This window comes from Solanum pennellii, chromosome 12, assembly GCF_001406875.1.
Source record: "Solanum pennellii chromosome 12, SPENNV200".
In the NCBI taxonomy this organism is placed as follows: Eukaryota; Viridiplantae; Streptophyta; class Magnoliopsida; order Solanales; family Solanaceae; genus Solanum; species Solanum pennellii.
Window position 1 is genome coordinate 58,970,337 of NC_028648.1, and position 17,018 is coordinate 58,987,354.

At 31.8% G+C, this 17,018-nt stretch overlaps 1 protein-coding gene across 2 annotated transcripts; it reads left to right on the forward strand.

Annotated features, from left to right (window-relative positions):
* Nucleotides 1–6,062: 6,062 nt before the first annotated feature.
* On the forward strand, nucleotides 6,063–15,769 carry LOC107005407. 2 transcript variants are annotated; one of them, XR_001454875.2, is made up of 4 exons: nucleotides 6,063–6,648; nucleotides 14,817–14,934; nucleotides 15,087–15,308; nucleotides 15,442–15,769. XR_001454875.2 is itself a non-coding variant. In XM_015203991.2 (3 exons), exons 1-3 carry the CDS (start codon nucleotides 6,446–6,448, stop codon nucleotides 15,105–15,107), a joined length of 342 nt encoding a protein of 113 aa, XP_015059477.1. In that variant the 5' UTR covers nucleotides 6,063–6,445; the 3' UTR covers nucleotides 15,108–15,769. The 2 variants fall into 2 exon arrangements, 1 of the variants encoding a protein (XP_015059477.1); XM_015203991.2 differs by having other exon boundaries at nucleotides 15,087–15,769.
* Nucleotides 15,770–17,018: the final 1,249 nt, after the last annotated feature.

Sequence of the window (17,018 nt, forward strand, 5' to 3'; positions counted from 1 at the left end):
GGAGGGAGGTCGAGGGTAGAGGTGAAAAATGTTTTCCTTCATATACCAAACACACCCTAAAATATGTTTAGTACACTTTAAGTCTTTAACCAATGTCAACACTAGTACATGATTGTTTATTTTACACTACTCTATCGTTTAAAAAAGAATGACTAAGTTTGACTTGAAAAGCAGTTTAAGAAAAGAAAAAAGAATTTTTAGTCTTGTGGTTCTAAATTAAAGTTATGTCAAATATATCAAAATGTCCTTTAATCGTGTGATCTTAAACATACCATGTGGAAAGTTAAAAGTTATAAACTGTTGCCAAAAAAAGAAAAGAGTCATTTTTTTAAATAGACTAAAAAGGAAACAAGGTCATCTTTTTTAAATAGAGAAATTTTTATTTATTATCCAATATAAAATTAAATATATTTAAAAAATAAAATTATAATTAACAAAAGAAATGTAGAAATCGTTCACTAAATTAAAAAGTAATTTATTGATGAAAATAATTATAGATGATGAGGGAGGATCTTTCTGTCTGAGAAGAACGTAGAACGATTTTTTATTAATTAGTTTGGATACAATATGAGTGAATTGCTGAGGAGAATCAATTTTAGGAAGCATGATCAAATTAAACAAGTATAAATATTATAGGGATATTTGTATAGAATGTCAAACTAATAATATAAAATAAATATAGTAATTATTCTTTGATTTATTTGTGTTTCATAGTAAATTGTTTGTCAGTCCGTCTTTCCGTCATATTCTCGCTCGCCACTCTCCCTCTCTCGCTCGCCTCTGTCGCTCTATACAATAGAATTGTATAAATTGTGTTTCTAATTGTATAAAGCGAGAAAAATTATATATGCACATGCAAATACCTATATTTTTGTCTTATACACGTATAATTATACAATAAAAGGTACTCCTCCCCTACCCAAGTCTCTTTTGCCTTTCTCTCTTTCTCGTTTTATACAAATTCAAATTGTATATAATTTCTCTCTTTCTCTTGTTTTATACAATTCGATTCAATTGTATGTTCCCTGTCAAAGTCTCTTTTGCCTTTCTCTTTTTCTCATTTTTATACAAATTCAAATTGTATATAATCGTCCTATACACTTATAATTATACAATCCGTTTTATACAATTTATTTTATACACTTCGTAATATATATTATCTGCCCAAGTCTCTTTTTCTTTCTCGTTTTATACAATTCACTTCAATTGTCTATGTATAGCGAGTTATACATATTTATGTTTGCTATGGAGTGCAATTATGTAACTTTGCTATAGTATACAAATATGAATTTTATGTTTGTTATCTTAGCCTAATTTTATATTCTAACTTATTTACAAGATTTGAAATGATATAATGAATTAAGTCGAGAAGTTTCTAAACATTTATTGGCCATTTTAAGTAACAATATTTTCACATAGTATTGCCATTTGTTTTGCTACAAATGAAACAAACATAAACATCATCCGTTCTATATATTGGCTTTTTAGTCAAAGGGACACTTTACCTATATAGCACATACACTAATAGAAATATTTATTTTATAGCTACTCATCATCACTTGGAACCTTTTGTTTGAACCCATGAGAGTTTACACATATAGCCTATATTCCTCATCTTCTTGCATTATCATTATCGAAAAATAAATGTATGGGGGTATAGGGAAAGTGTGTGGGGTTTTAGAAAATAAAAATATAATACTTAATTAGGTTTTTGAAGGTGAATCTCAAGGTAATTTTTAAATTTTTTCAACTACTGAAGTTTGAATCAATTTCTAATCTTATACTTAATAGATTCAACATATATACACTTTAAAAACGTCTTATATATAATATATTTTTTTTACTGAGTAGTTGGTTCGGGTGAACCCCTTCGCTATCCCTAAATTTGCCCTTAGTGGGAATGGGAGGGAGGAGGAGGGATGTTGTTTTAAACGGAATTATATAAGATTGAATTGCATGTGATTAGTTTAAGTTTAAAATTAGAGAAAAATGTGATGACACTATTATATATACTTGATTATGTTTTGACCAACTTTTTACGTATGAGCTTGATTTTTACATTTAAAACCTTAAAATATTAGAAAAATATATATTTTTATTTACTTAATTATTTTTCAGAAACAAATGTATATATCTTCTTCTTTTTTTCCTTCTTTTTTTTTAGCCTTTTTTTCTTGTCTTAGCTTTGCTTTACTTATTGTGAACTCCCATAAAAATTCATCCTTTATATGTATGATGATTGGTGGCACTTGGAAAATCTGTCTCCTTCTTATATGCCTCCACTCCTTTTCCTTTAATTTCTCTTGCCCCCTTTTTTTCTTGTCCCTTTACCATATTCATGAGGTTAATTAACATAAGAGATTTACCACTACAAAATTGAGAAAAGCTGAACCAATACAAAAAATTGACCTCCAATAAATAAAGCAACTTGAATGGACTTGACATTTCCTATATGTGCCTTTTATCATGTGTTTAGTTGTGATATGTGGTAATAAGGGAAAGATAATATAGACAATCTCAAAAACAAATGGTTTGTGTAGAAAGTAAGGCCACTTTGGATCATAGGTGTAGTCTCAATCAATACTTATTTGCCAATTTCATAAAATGAAATAGTCCTTTTCTATCTTTTGTTAAGAATTTAAAAATCTACAAAATCCCTTTTTTGCATTAATTAGAATGACAACGATCTTCTCTAGTATTATTACTTGAAGAAACTACCCCACGATAGACTTTTTTTGTTGTTATGGTTTCCCACTAGTTTCTCGAGTCAGTATAGAAACTCCGATTAAATTCAGATTGCGGATCGCAGGATCTATTTGGGAATGTGCTCCAAGCATGACTTTCTCCATACGCTAAAGACTAAAACAGAGACCTCGGAGTAAATGAGGTGGAGCAATCCCAAAAATCTCACCACTACACTATAAACCATGTTCGTCCCATGATAAACTTATCATTTGTGTCCTAGTACATATGTTCCTCGTAAAAAATACTTCATCCGTTCAATTTTGTGGTTATTTTCTTGGGAAAAATTTATAAGCAGTAACATTAGTTTTTTTTTCTTTTAAAAAATAGCAGTAATATTTTGCGAAATGTAGTAGTATTTTCTTTCAAAAGTAGCATATAATGGAAAAATTAACTAAGCAAATTTATAATACTTAATTATCTACTATAGCTAATGTTTGTTTATATTACCATTTACAATCATTTAATCTCCATTATTACGTTTTTTTTAATTCTTCTTATTTATATAACCGTGTACAACACTCTTTTCCTCATATACAAAAGGACTCATTTTCTCTCTTCAATCACTTACTCTTATTTTCTTTTTTATTCTCTCAATCAAAATTGATTGCAAAATTTGAAATTTCCACTCATTCCCTCCCATTCGTGATTTATATTTATCATATTTTGTATATGAAGTGTTTGTATTTGAAGTGTTATACGTATTCAACTGATTTTGTATATGAAGTGTTTGTATTTGAAGTGTTATATGTATTCAACTGATTTTGTGTATGAAATATTTGTATTTGAAGTGTTATACGTAGTCAATTTGATTTGGTATATGAAGTGTTTGTATTTGAAGTGTTATACCTATTTAATTGATTTTGTATATGGAGTCTTTGTATTTGAAGTGTTATACGTATACAACATGTTTTGTATATAAAGTGTTTGTATTTGAAGTGTTATATGTATACAACCGATTTTGTATATGAGTATTTGTGTCTGAAGTGTTACAACTATTTATATGTATTCAACTAAGTTACAACTTCTTACGCATATACAATTATGTATCTGGTTTCATTTCAAATTTTGTATATCCAGTTTTTATACATTTCAGATTAATTTTTAGAACATACAAACAATTTGACATAAACTACAGTAGCTTATACAATTGATTTCTACTTTTATACATTTATGTACTCAAATTGTAGATATCAAACCGTCCCTTTAGATCAATTCAAATACAACTGAAAATAGATTCTTCAGCCAAGATCTCCAATTATCAATGGAGTAATTATACAATCACAAACAAAAAATAGTTAATTCTCGATCTATTAAAATATGGTTGCAAACAACTATTCGAATGAAACTCCCATACATATACAAATCAATTCAATTGCTATGTTTTTTCAAGTTCTTCATTTAGATTAATGCAAATAAAAAAACACAAACCAATGCAAATCAAAAATACGTTTCTGCATAAAAATTCGACATACATACAGATGAGTTGAATTCATTGTATTACCTGCTTGCTTGTATAATGATGAAATTCTTTGAATTGCAGAGTGACAAATGGTAGCGTGAACTCCTGGTATTGCTTGTATAAATGAATGCTATTTGGCAAAGAGATATGATCGCGTCAATTAAGTGACTGTTTTCCTTTCCACAACCAAAATTACCTCCTTTTCCTTTTATTTTTTTTTTCAAATTTTCAAATTTTGTATTAATACCGAATATAATACCGAATATACAAGGACTGCCATTTAAAATATACCTATAGCTTGTAATTATCAAACTACAGTTATATAGTACAATTATTTTATTTTGAGTGTATTGGTGTAGTTTATGATACATTATATGCACTAATGTGATTAGGTCAATATCTTTTTTCTTATCTCTTATGTTCTTTATAATTCTACCATGTATCATATTTTTTAGATTATTCTTCAAATTGATGATATATGATATCATATGATGATGAAAAGTGATACAATTACAATTATTATATTTTGAGTAGTTTTATTATAAAAGTATCCCATTATTATATGCAAGTGAATACATCTTTAATGTAATTTGATACATTGTATATACAATACATTAAGTATACAATGTATTGGTGTAGTTTATGATACATTATATACCACTAATGTAATTGGGTCGATACATATTTTCTTATCTTTTTTTAAAAAAATTCTACCATGTATCATATTTTTTAGGTTATTCTTCAAATTGATGATATATGATACCTTATAATGATGAAAAATGATACAATTTATCTAAGTATTGTATCTATCAAAATATTATAGTAATATAATCTTATATGATACATTATAAAACTATTAGCAATTATACAAATTTAAAAATGTGTTAGTTAGGATGATATAATCTATAAGATACACTAGGGGTGTTCAAAAGTAGAACCGACTGATCAATTGAACAGAAAAAAGTGTCAGTGATTTATTGCTATTGGGTTAACGAATTTTTAATAACTTTATAAAAAAATTATCAGATTATCGATTCAATATTGATTTTTATACATGGTAAATCGATAACTCATTAAGACAATAATATTTTACTACTTTTACCCACACATAATAAATATTAACATTAATCATAATATCTTTCTAGTTATGTCTTTATCATTTGTCCTTCAATTCATACTTCACCGTTTCTTTGAATTCACAACTTCATATTATACAAACCGTCAAAACCTAAAGTAAAAATCTTATTCCTCTTAATTTCTCGTTGTGTTACACATTTATTGTTCTTTTTATGCTTGTTATTATTGTTTTTATTTTATAAGCATTTGTAAAGTTAATTATTAACTTGTCGGGTCAAATTAATTAGTCATATATTTATTTCATAAGTATTCTCTTATTAGTTAAATCGAAAACCGAACCGTTAAAGACTAAAATCAATATGCCAAAAACCGATAAAAATTATGGTTATTTTTTTAGCATATTTGAAAATCAAAAACGGATAAAGCGAATAGATAATGCATAAAATCGAAGAGATCGATGTACATCTAGGATACACACGTGTTCTATGCGACATAATACACGTATGACACAAAATTGTCATGTTAAGTGTCATGTAGGACGAATGTGTCTATTTGTTCAATGTTATTCAAGTTTAAATGCCTAATTGTGCATATTCAAAGTTAAAAGTCATAGTTATCACCTGAAATTTTAAGAATAATATTTATGTGTTATACTTTGTGTTAGATATATCATTTCGCTCATTTATAAAAATATTAACTAACGAGATATGAAAAATAAAAAAACCAAAGGAGCTCTATGATTTTAGTCTCTCCATATTTTTTATTGATATTAAATATGAAAATTTTAACTAAAGTTAACAAAATATTTTGGGTACTAGCTGAAACCCTAAAACCCCTCTAATCTCATAATCTCTCTTCGCTCTATATGCTCTCATCTATGATTCCACCAATTTTTGGAGACCCTTTTCGTTTTTTGTTCAGTTTCAGAAGGAATCAACCAGTTCAGATAGTTTATCAATGAAACCATTGGGTGTTTTCTTTCAAGAAGTGAGGATGAAACTGAAAACAAAGAACTGAAGTGTTAATTGAGAAAATTGGAGGAAAAAGTTTGAATTTTGCGTGAGAAGAGGAAAAATGAAAGGGATTATAAGGAGGAAGCTAGAAAGGTTAATGAGGTATTGGAAAATGAGGGGAAGAGTAACAAATTACATGAATTGTTAATGAATGGAGGATCATACGGTGTACAGAGAGCTTTCACCTGATACGGGTGATGTTTGTGACTCATTTATGCAATGCAGGTACTTTAAAGATTCAAACATTTTGCCTAGGAGGAAGTTTGACATTACTTGCTTCGAGAATAGCTATGCTCGTGATTTTGTAAAGTATGCAGCTGAGCAGTTTGGTAGAGATCACCAAGAGATTGCTAAGTAAGGATCAATTAAGTTACATTCACGCATTTTCATATTTTTTCCTATAGTTAGTTTTCTGTGTTTGTTTACATTTATTCATCGAAGTTTATTGGTCTAATTTGTCTTTTGGTAATCTACCAAAATCTTCAACAATGACATTCTTCATTGAATTCTGTATCCTAATAATTGGGAATATATTGGAAGTATTTGTCTATGCCTTGTGTAAACATAGAAACGAAGAGTTTGTAAACTGATAAGGCACATGAAAATGGAGAAGAGAAAAATGAATAAGGTAATAGAAGGTGGAGGCTAGAAATAGTAATGGGATGTCGGAAAGTGAGGGAAAGAGCAAAAAGTTACACAAATTGTTTGTGGATGAATAGAGTAATAAGATTGTGGAATTAAGAAAATCAATGTCGTTGACTATGGAGGATAATACGGTGTACAAAGAACTTTCACTTGATATGGTGATGTTTAGGACTCATTTATATAATGAAGGGTACTTTAAAGATTCAAACTTTTTGCCTAGGAAGAAGTTTGATATTACTTGCTTAGAGGGTAGCTATGCCTATGATTTAACCAAGGATCAACATTAGTTATATTGACCTATTTTAATGTTGGTTGTGATCAGTTTTCTGCCTGTTACATTTGTTCAGTTTGTCGATCTACCAAAATCGATGATGTTGAGGGGTTTGAGTAATAGATCATTCTTTTGGATTCCTTAGGTATATAAAAAATTTTGCGCAAATTTCAGTACGTCATAGATTTGTGACGTCATAGATTTGTGATGTCATAAGTGATATGAGTGACACCGTTATATCCCTCTCTCATTTTTTTTCATGAGCAGAAAAGGGATAGAAAAGGAGAGGAAATGCTCTATAAAATCATCACATTGTCTAACGTGTAAGAACTCATCTTACACACCTACATCAGATTGATCAGACACAAATTACAAATCCCTCTTTTTTTATTTTTACACAAAATTGTCTAACAGAAATTCTTAGCAGATATGATTGCCTGAACAAAACTGAAGGTTTCAGAGGACACTGTCTAGTGGAAGAGTCCTCTCTTTTCTATGCTCAATCACTTCACTTCTCTAATACTGCTTCTTGCATGTCTTAGAATCATGGCTTTGCTTACTAATTCATTTTCGATGCGGTCCCTTCTTGATTTGTATGAAGGAAATTTATTTATTGCACTCGTGGTTGGGGGTTATTTATTCATTTGTGATTACTTTGTTTGTTGTATGTCGTTAGATTCCATCATCTTTTTTTTGTTCGCATATCTTCGCCGTGGTCACTATTTCCTTTATTTTATGGCTTGGATGAGTTGGTTTCTAAAGAATGAATTAAATGCTAAGTTGATTTTCAATTATGGGGTATTTTGGTTCGTACTTCAGTTGATCTATATTAAAGACACATACACATGTGGCAAGGAGTATAACATAGAATTATTTCCATATAATGATATTTATTGAGAATATATGGAAAATTTAGGTTTTGGTGAGATGAAAAGTTAGTTAAATGACAATCTAGTAAGTTTTATGTGTTGGAGGCTTAGAACCCTTCAATATAATAATTGCGTAGTGATTCCAATGTACTAAAACCTATTGCAGTAGATGAGGGTGAAGAGTATGTGGCTGCTCATTGTACTATGCTATTCATCATAGTGAGGTTTCTTTGGGCACTGTAAGTGCTGGAACTGATTGTGATAATTTTGAGAAGGAGGAAGGTAATGACCCTGCATCTAGAGATTATTATAGTGAGGAGTTCAGGGTGTTTAGAAGGGAAAGGACTAAAGAAATCAGCGAAAAATTAGACAAGTACAAAGAGTTGGAAAAAGGTAATGACTTGTAACGATATCCAGAACCTAGGAAAGTTATATGCAATTGCTAATGTAAGAGTTTTAAGATAGAAAAGAGTGACTCAGAAAGTCTTAAGATACAAATGGTACGTTAGATGTTCTTTCAAGTGTTTATATTTAAGGATGGGCAAAACCAAACCTTTTAAGATCAAGACTTTGAACAACAAATCACCATAATAATCCAGATTTACCAGAATCATGGAGGTGGTTCTCAAACTTTAGCACAAATCCATTAAAAGCTTTAACACAGATAGAGTAAAAAATCAGCTTCATTAGAAAGCAATAAAAGCTTCAACATGGATGTAGTAATATTTTTTGTCGAAGGCCAAGAATATAGAAATCCCAAACCATAAAAAGTTCCGTAAAAGCAACAACAACATCATACCCAGTGTAATCTTACAAGTGGTTTTGGAGAGGGTAGAGAGTAAGCAAACCTTATCCCTACCTTGTGGAGGTAGAGAGGTTGTTTCCGAAAAGCCCTAGACTCAAGTGCATCAAACGAAAATAGAAAAAGTTTCATAAAAAGCATTAAAATAAATTACCTTAATAACAAGACTTCAAAATTGATTGGTCAAGAAGAACCTTCAACATCCAATGAAGTTATGACCCACAATTTCCATGTTTGAAGTGCAAAAGTTTCGCCCTAAATCGCCTCATTATCTCTAAACTTCTAGGAAATAACGGATACCCTTGGAAGAAAAGATAGTATCGGGTGTTTAATTTCTTAAAATGAAAAAAAGTTGGGTTTGTGTAAATGTGTGGGTTTTAATATAATCATGCATTAAGTATGTGGCAAGCTTAGAATGACACGTGACTGTTTGAAAGACCGAGTTTTGACCCAGCCTGGTCCATTAGTTTCAAGGGTATGTTTGAGCCCCAAAAATGTTAAGAGTATCTCTTGACTAAAAGGTTAATGGAAGGTATTTGTGATCCATTTTGAATGCGTTAGGAATATTTTTGGTTTATTTCCACTATTTTGACGAACCAAATTCAACCCAGGCTTGTCATTTAGTTTCACATATACATTTTAGCTCAAAAAAACTCAAGGGTATTTTTAGACCATAAGGTTAACGGAGGGCATATGTGAGCCTTCTTCAATACGTTAGGCGTATCTTTTCCCTTTTCCGAACTTGAAAAGGTATGAAATGATGTTGTCTTTCATCTGCATTAGAACAATTTAAAAGTCTATGAATTACGAAAAATAAAATAAACCATTTTCTAATTAAAACCCACTCATTTATTTAGTAAATGATTTTATAATTGTTCGTAATTCATAGACTTTCCGATGCAGATGAAAGACAACGACACTTCATATCTTTCCAAGTTCAGAAAAGGGTCAAATATACGCCTAACGTATTGAAAATGGCTCACAAATGCCCTCCGTTAACTTTAGTCTAAAAATATCCTTCAGTTTTTTCGGGCTTTAACATATATGTGAAACTAAACGACCAGCCTGGGTCAAATTTGGATCATCAAAATAGTGGAAATGAGCCTAAAATATCCCTAACACATTGAAGATGGATCAAAATACCCTCCTTTAACCTTTTGGTCAAAAAATACTCTTAAATGTTTATTTTGGGCTCAATCATACCCTTAAAACTAACGGGCCAACTTGGGTCAAAATTGGATCTTCATAACAGTCACACATCATTCTAAGCTTGCCACATTTTTAGTTCAAGATTAAATTAAAACTCACACATTTATTAAAACGCAACCCATTTTCATTTTAAGAAATTAAACACCTAATACAATCTTTTCTTCCAGAGGTTATTTCCTAGAAGCTTAGAGGGAATAGGCTATTTAGTGCTAAGCTTTTGTACTTTAAATTGGGGATTGTGGGTCATAACTTTTGGATATTAAAGGATTCTTCTTGATCAATCAATTTCAAAGTCTTGTTATTAAGGTAAATTTTTTACTTCTTTATCTGAAGATTTTTCTATTTTGATTTGATACACTTGAGTTGAGGTGTTTTTGGAAACAACCTCTCTACCACCAGAAGGTAGGGATAGGCAAAACTTAGGATTTTTTGTAAAGCAACCCACCTAATATGGTATACCCTTTACCAACAATGCATGAGCAACAGTTAAGCAAATGTGGTGCACTATAAGCTGGAATCACTTGTGTCTTAAACCATGTAAATATAATTAGCAAAAATTTTATAGGAGAACAAAACATCCATAATATGAATAAAATGATTAAGAAAGTATCTGATAACTAACCGAATCCTGAATTGCATTACAAAGCACTAGCCACCGATTAATGACATCATCGGACAACTTAAAACATTCCATCCAATGCCCAATACATTAATACTAACAATGTGTTTGCGGAAACACTTATTCTATAGTTTCTTCTTCTTCCTTGTCTCTTTCTTTTTACCTGTAGTTTATTTTTCATCATCATTAGCAGCCACACGTTTCCGCTTCTTTTCCATACATTTCAGTGAGGTGGATTGCACAGTAGGTGAAACAATCTTCACATGTCTGAATGCAAGAGGATCACCACCCTGCAATAAAACGAATCAAGTCATGTTGAAGCTACAAGAAAAAGATATCTGAACATCTAACAAGAACTTAACTTCCATTCATACTTTCTCGAGATATTCTAATATCCTTATGATTTCTTCTCGTTTAGCACACACATGTCTGCCAATAAAAAGAAACCACACCATAAATATTGACCTGGTAATTTATAATCGAAAAACTTCATTTAGGCTGGTTAAGGAAGCAGTGGAATCTAGCAGTACCTCATCTCTGCTCGAATCTTCTCAAGTGCTGGAGCTGTTTTGGTACCAATACCAACTTCGCCTTCAACCAATCCTCTCAGTCCATTTTGGTCCTCAAATCCTCCTTCGACCAGATTAGGTCTAGACTTTGGTCCAGATATTCCTATTAATTGAGCAGCAGAAGCAAAAATTAACACCTGAAATACAAAAGTGACAAAATTTAAACACTAGTCTGTTTGAAGGACAATCCGTAGAAAAACTTGGGAATTTATCCCATAAGGAACTCCATGTAGTTCTGTTTTGGCCCAAACCCATAAAAATTAGAGTCCACAGCTGTAAGCCGTAGACTTATTGCTTGCAAAACCCCTAAAACCCTTCTATTGGAAGAACCTCATGTTCCCTCTATATGCTCATCTATGGTTCAATGACCAAATAACCAAAAACGCACCAATGATATAGTTGAGAAAATTCAATTCTTGGCGTTTTCCAACAATTCTTCAACTTCCCCCAAACCTAATAGCATTTGCATGCTTGAACTCTTCAATGCCATATCAATTTTCATCATCTTTTTGGAGACCCTTTTTGTTTTCAGTTCAGTTTCAGAAAGAATCAACTAGTTCAAATAGTGTAGCCAAGAAACAAAAGCAAAGAAACCATTGGGTGTTTCCTCAAGAAGCTGTTAACCTCTTTTGAAAATTCTAAACAATCAGAAAGTGAGGATTAAACTGAAAACGAAAAATTGAAGTGTAAGTTGAGAAAATTGGAGGGAGAAATGATGGTTTTGCTGTAGAAGAGGAATGAGGAAAAGGATAATGGGAAGAAGGAAGTTCGAAATGCTAATGGGGTATCAGAAAATGAGGGAAAAAGTAAGAAATTACATGAATTGTTTGTGAATTAGGTGGTTACATGAATTGGTTGTGGTCATTCTCTGACTGTAACATTTGATCATTGAGGACTTGAGGTTTTGCATTGTCTAATTTGTGTTTTGTTGATATACCAAAATCTTTCAACAATGCACTTCTGATAGAATTTAGTTTGCTAATCATAGAAAAACTGGGGAAGTATTTGTCTATGTCTACGCCTTATAGAAGCTGACATTCGCAAACTGATAACTGATTATGTTGTGTGTTTGGGGAATATGTCATTTTTAATCGAGGGGCACGAAAGCTGGGGACACCACGATCATAAAAAAATGTCATTCTTTCGGATTCCTCAAGTAAAGAAAAATGTTGACCAGAGTTCTACACTTCTCACCAAAAAGTGCTAAGTCATAGATTTGTACTGGTCTTGAGCGATATGAGACATCATTATATCCGCTTCCAACCCTCTTTTCTCCATGAGCAGGAAAGGGAAAGAGAAAGGAGATAAAATTCTCTATAAAATCATCAAATTGTTAAACATGAAAGAAATACTCCTAGTACTATTCATCATAGTGAAGTTTCTTCATGTAGCATAGATGTATTAGGAGAAATCACATTCTCTTCACCTCATCTACTGCAAATTCTTTAGAACATTGAATTCACTACACAAGAAATATTGAAGGGCTCTAATACCTCCCAACACATACAATATCATAAATGCTCTCAGGTACTTTTTTTGAGGTTCAGTTGTAGCCCTTTTTGCATTTTCCACTCTCCAGGGGAGAAGTTCTCTGGCTGCTCTTCACTAGGCATCTATACTTCTCCTCTTTGCATGTCCAAAACCATGTCACCCTCACTTTCCTTATCTTATGCACCATAGAGGCAACTCCTACATTGTCCCAGATATATTAGTTTCTAGTCTTATCCCTATGAGTATCACATCTACCTCCACATTCTCATCTTTGCAGTTTTCATCTTCTAAACATGTGAGTTCTCAGGACAGATGGAGTAGTAAACAAAGCCATTAAAAGTTTCAACACAGATGGATTAAAAAAACAATTTCAAGAGAAAGCATTATAAAATTCAGCATGATTTGGAGTAATTTTTTTTATCGAAGGCCAAGGCCCAAGAATATAGAAATCTCAAACCATAACAAGTTTCATACAAACAACCTATGTGGCTTGGACTCTTCAAAAATGTCAACGGGTGCGTGTCTGATTGGCCAAAAGTAGTGTATTTTTGAAGAATTTGAGACAAGTGCAGCATTAAAAGTGAAGAGTCCGCAACTATTTAAACAACATCTACATCATACCACTGTTTTGGATGGCGAAAGGCAACAAGGGTCTACCTCGCCATAGTCGTACTGCTGAAAAACAAAGAAGAAGAAGAAAAGAAGAGAATAAGAGATTTGAGTAAGTCTCCAGGGTCGTACCCAAGCAACAGTCCCGCAAGTCGTACCTGAGCAGCAGCGTCGCGATTCGCGAAGGTCGCGTAAGTCTCCAGTGAGGAGGAGCAGCAGTTGTGACACCTAATCTGAGGTGAGTTTGCAAAAATACCAAAGAAAAACCCTAATTGGCTTTTATTTATTAAATCAAACTTCAAAAAAGAAAAAAAAAGGCGACGCCTATTGCATCGCCACGCCACGTCCCTAGCGCCTTTTGATCGCCATGGTACAACTTTCAGAGATTGCCTCGCCTCGCCTTGTCACCAAAGGCGAAATGCGCTTGCCTTAAATAGCACTGCATCATACCCAATATAATCCTACAAGTGGGCCTAGGGAGGATAGAGTAATTGCCTCGCCTTGCCTTGTCGCCAAAGGCGAAAGGCGCTCGCCTTAAATAGCACTGCATCATACCAATATAATCCTATACGTGGGCCTAGGGAGGATAGAGTACGCAAACCTTATCCCTATCTTGTGGAGGTAGAGAGATTGTTCCTGAAAGACTTCCACTCAAATGCATCAAATCTAAATAGAAAAAAAGTTTCATATAAAGTAGTAAAAAAGTTGCCTTATTAACAAGATTTTGAAATTGATTGATCAAGAAGAATCTTTCAACATCCAATGAAGTTATGACCCACAATCTCTAGTTTGAAGTACTAAAGTTTAGCCGTAAATCGCCTATCACCTCTAAGCTTCTAGGAAATAACAGATGCTTATGGGTAGAAAAAATTGTATGGGGTGATGAATTTGTAATAAAATGGGCTGGGTTTGATAAATGAGTGAGCTTTACTTTAATCCTATATTAGAAATCTGGCAAGCTTAGAATGACACGTGACTGTTTTAAAAGACCCAAGTTTGACCAAGGCTGGTCCGTTAGTTACAAGGCTATGCTTGAGCCCCCTAAAAAGAGCATTAAGGGTATATTTAGACCATAAGGTTAACAATTGGTATTTGAGCCATTCTCAAAACGTTAGGGGTATTTTTGGCCCTTTTAAGCTATTTTAAAGACCCAAATCCGTTAGTTTTAGAGGTATGTTTGAGCCAAAAAAATTGTTAACGGTACTTTTAGACCTAAAGGTTAACAAAGGGTATTTGTGAACCATTTCATTAGGTTAGAGATATTTTTGGCCCTTTTCCAAACTTGAAAAGGAATGGACTGATGCCGTCTTTCATGTGTGTTGGCACGGTTTGTAGACGAATTACCACATGTTGCTTGTGCTTGTGCTATGTTTGGTATGTTTTTCTTAGTTTAGCTTTCTTTATTCAGTTCCTTAATCTATTAAATTTGGTTGTTCAGATGGTTGTCTGGCAGTGACTTGAAAAAAGTTGCCCTTTTTGGTTGCCCTTCTGTTGCAAACACGACTGTTTTTCCTGCTAAGAGGTTGTGTGCATATTTCAGAATTCAAGAAGTTGATGTGAGTCTCTTTTGATCTTAGGAAATTTCATCACTTCCCTTATCTGCTCCTTGGATTAAATAAGATAGTAAAATTTCCTTTTTTTTTTGGGATATTATCGAATTTCCTCCTACATTCCCCTTATGATTTGAAACATGACATGTTTACTTCAGTATGCAACAAATGTGCCTTAAATGCATCACGCAAGTTTGTGAATCAGAATGTCTGGAAAGCCGATATGACATGCTCTGGAATCAGTTCCTCCCCTGTTAGTAATACCAGATGATATAAAGGCTTCTGTCAGTCAGTTGCTGATGGACATTTTGAGACTTAGTCAAAATGTCTCTTAATCGCTTCTTCAGATATCCGATGAGTTGATCAGCAGCAGCATACAGGTAACATTGGTCTAATTGTCAGTGAGATGCTTATACCCCGTCATGATCATGCTAGTTCTACGCCTGGCTGCACTGTATTTTTTCATGCTTATTCACGAATTGTAGTTCCTATGGTAATGAATCTATGTGCCAGATGGACAGTCGGGTTGAATCTCTGGACAACAACAGAACCTTAGTTGGTAGAGGTGATTGAAGTCAGCTCTATTACTCAAACAAGCATGAAACGTATGCTTGCATATTCGTCCATAGGCCAAATCGGATATGTAATTATTGGAATAATTGTTTCTTATAGGAAAACTGTAAATGTATCTCCTTCGAAACACATCTTTGTGGAAATATTTGCAATTGTAGGAAATATATCAAGGAGTTACTCCATGAATTACTGAGAATTACTTTCTTAAGCCATGTTTACTATTAGAATTTAATACTGAACATATATATGGTAATTGTGTGATTATGGTATTCATTTGATTGAATTCAATGTAATACTAAATCTGATATTTTCTTATAATATAACTACTGACTAATAATCTTATTGAATGGAAAAACTTTGTTTTTTTATTTTCCACCGAAAATTTGATATTTGCATTTAAAAATCCAATTAAATATGAATTTGAGTAAAGGCATAAAGGTAGAGAAAAAAGCCTCCTTTTACTGACAAACAAAAGTGAAGATTGTGTTTCGTTCATACTGAGAAAGTGTAAACCATGTGACAAGGCTAACTTTTTGCGTCCAATATCTACTTCGTTTAAACTTATGTGTTTTAATTTAATTGTAGATAATACTCTTTAAAAAAAATTTTAATTTTAAATTAACGTTATTTATAATGTATCATGATATTCTTTAATCTTATGATTTTAAATATGTCAGGTAAGATGTTGGAATCAATTTTTCTCTCTCATTATAACTTAGTACTACTAAATTTTTTTGAGTAATCTGAACACCGTAATTATAGAGAGATGAACATAAATAAAGTAAATAATCAATGAACAAAGACTATATATTTTTGACTATTGGATCAAAATTTAAAAATTTATCTTCAAATATCTATTTAACCATAGATAGTACTATTAGTTTTTCTTGAGTAATACGAACACCTTAATTATAAAGAGATGACACATAAATGAAGTAAGTATTTAATGAACAAAGACTATTTATATTTGACAATATATTTTGGATCAATTTTTAAAGTTTATCTTCAGATATATGTTTACCATAGATAGTACTATTAATTTTTTTTGAGTAATACGAACGCCTTAGAGAGATGACACATAAATAAAGTAAATATTGAATGAAAAAAGATTATGTATGTTTGACCATTATTTTAGATCAAATTTTAAAAATTTATCTTCTAATATGTGTTTAACTATAGATAGTACTATTTATTTTTCTTGAGTAATACGAACACTTCAATTATAGAGAGATGATACATGAATGAAGTAAATATTGAATGAACAAAGACTATATATGTTTGAGCATATATATTGGATCAAATTTTAAAAATTTATCTGCAAATATCCGTTTAACCATAGATAGTGTTACTAATATTTCTTGAGTAATACAAACACCTCCATTATAGACAGATGACACATAAGTGAAGTAAATATTCAATGAAAACAGACTATATATGTTTGACCATATATTTTGGATCAAATTTTTAAAATTTATATTCAAATATCTGTTTAACCATAGATATTAGAGTGGGGTAAA

What these genes read in the sequence shown, in the direction of transcription:
- LOC107005407 (XM_015203991.2), top strand. Translation starts at nt 6,446, where the DNA reads ATGGAGGATCATACGGTGTACAGAGAGCTTTCACCTGATACGGGTGAT. An exon ending in GATCACCAAGAGATTGCTAA is followed by an intron (nt 6,649 to 14,816) that starts GTAAGGATCAAT and finishes TTGGTTGTTCAG; the next exon opens with ATGGTTGTCTGGCAGTGACT. An exon ending in TCAGAATTCAAGAAGTTGAT is followed by an intron (nt 14,935 to 15,086) that starts GTGAGTCTCTTT and finishes TGTTTACTTCAG; the next exon opens with TATGCAACAAATGTGCCTTA.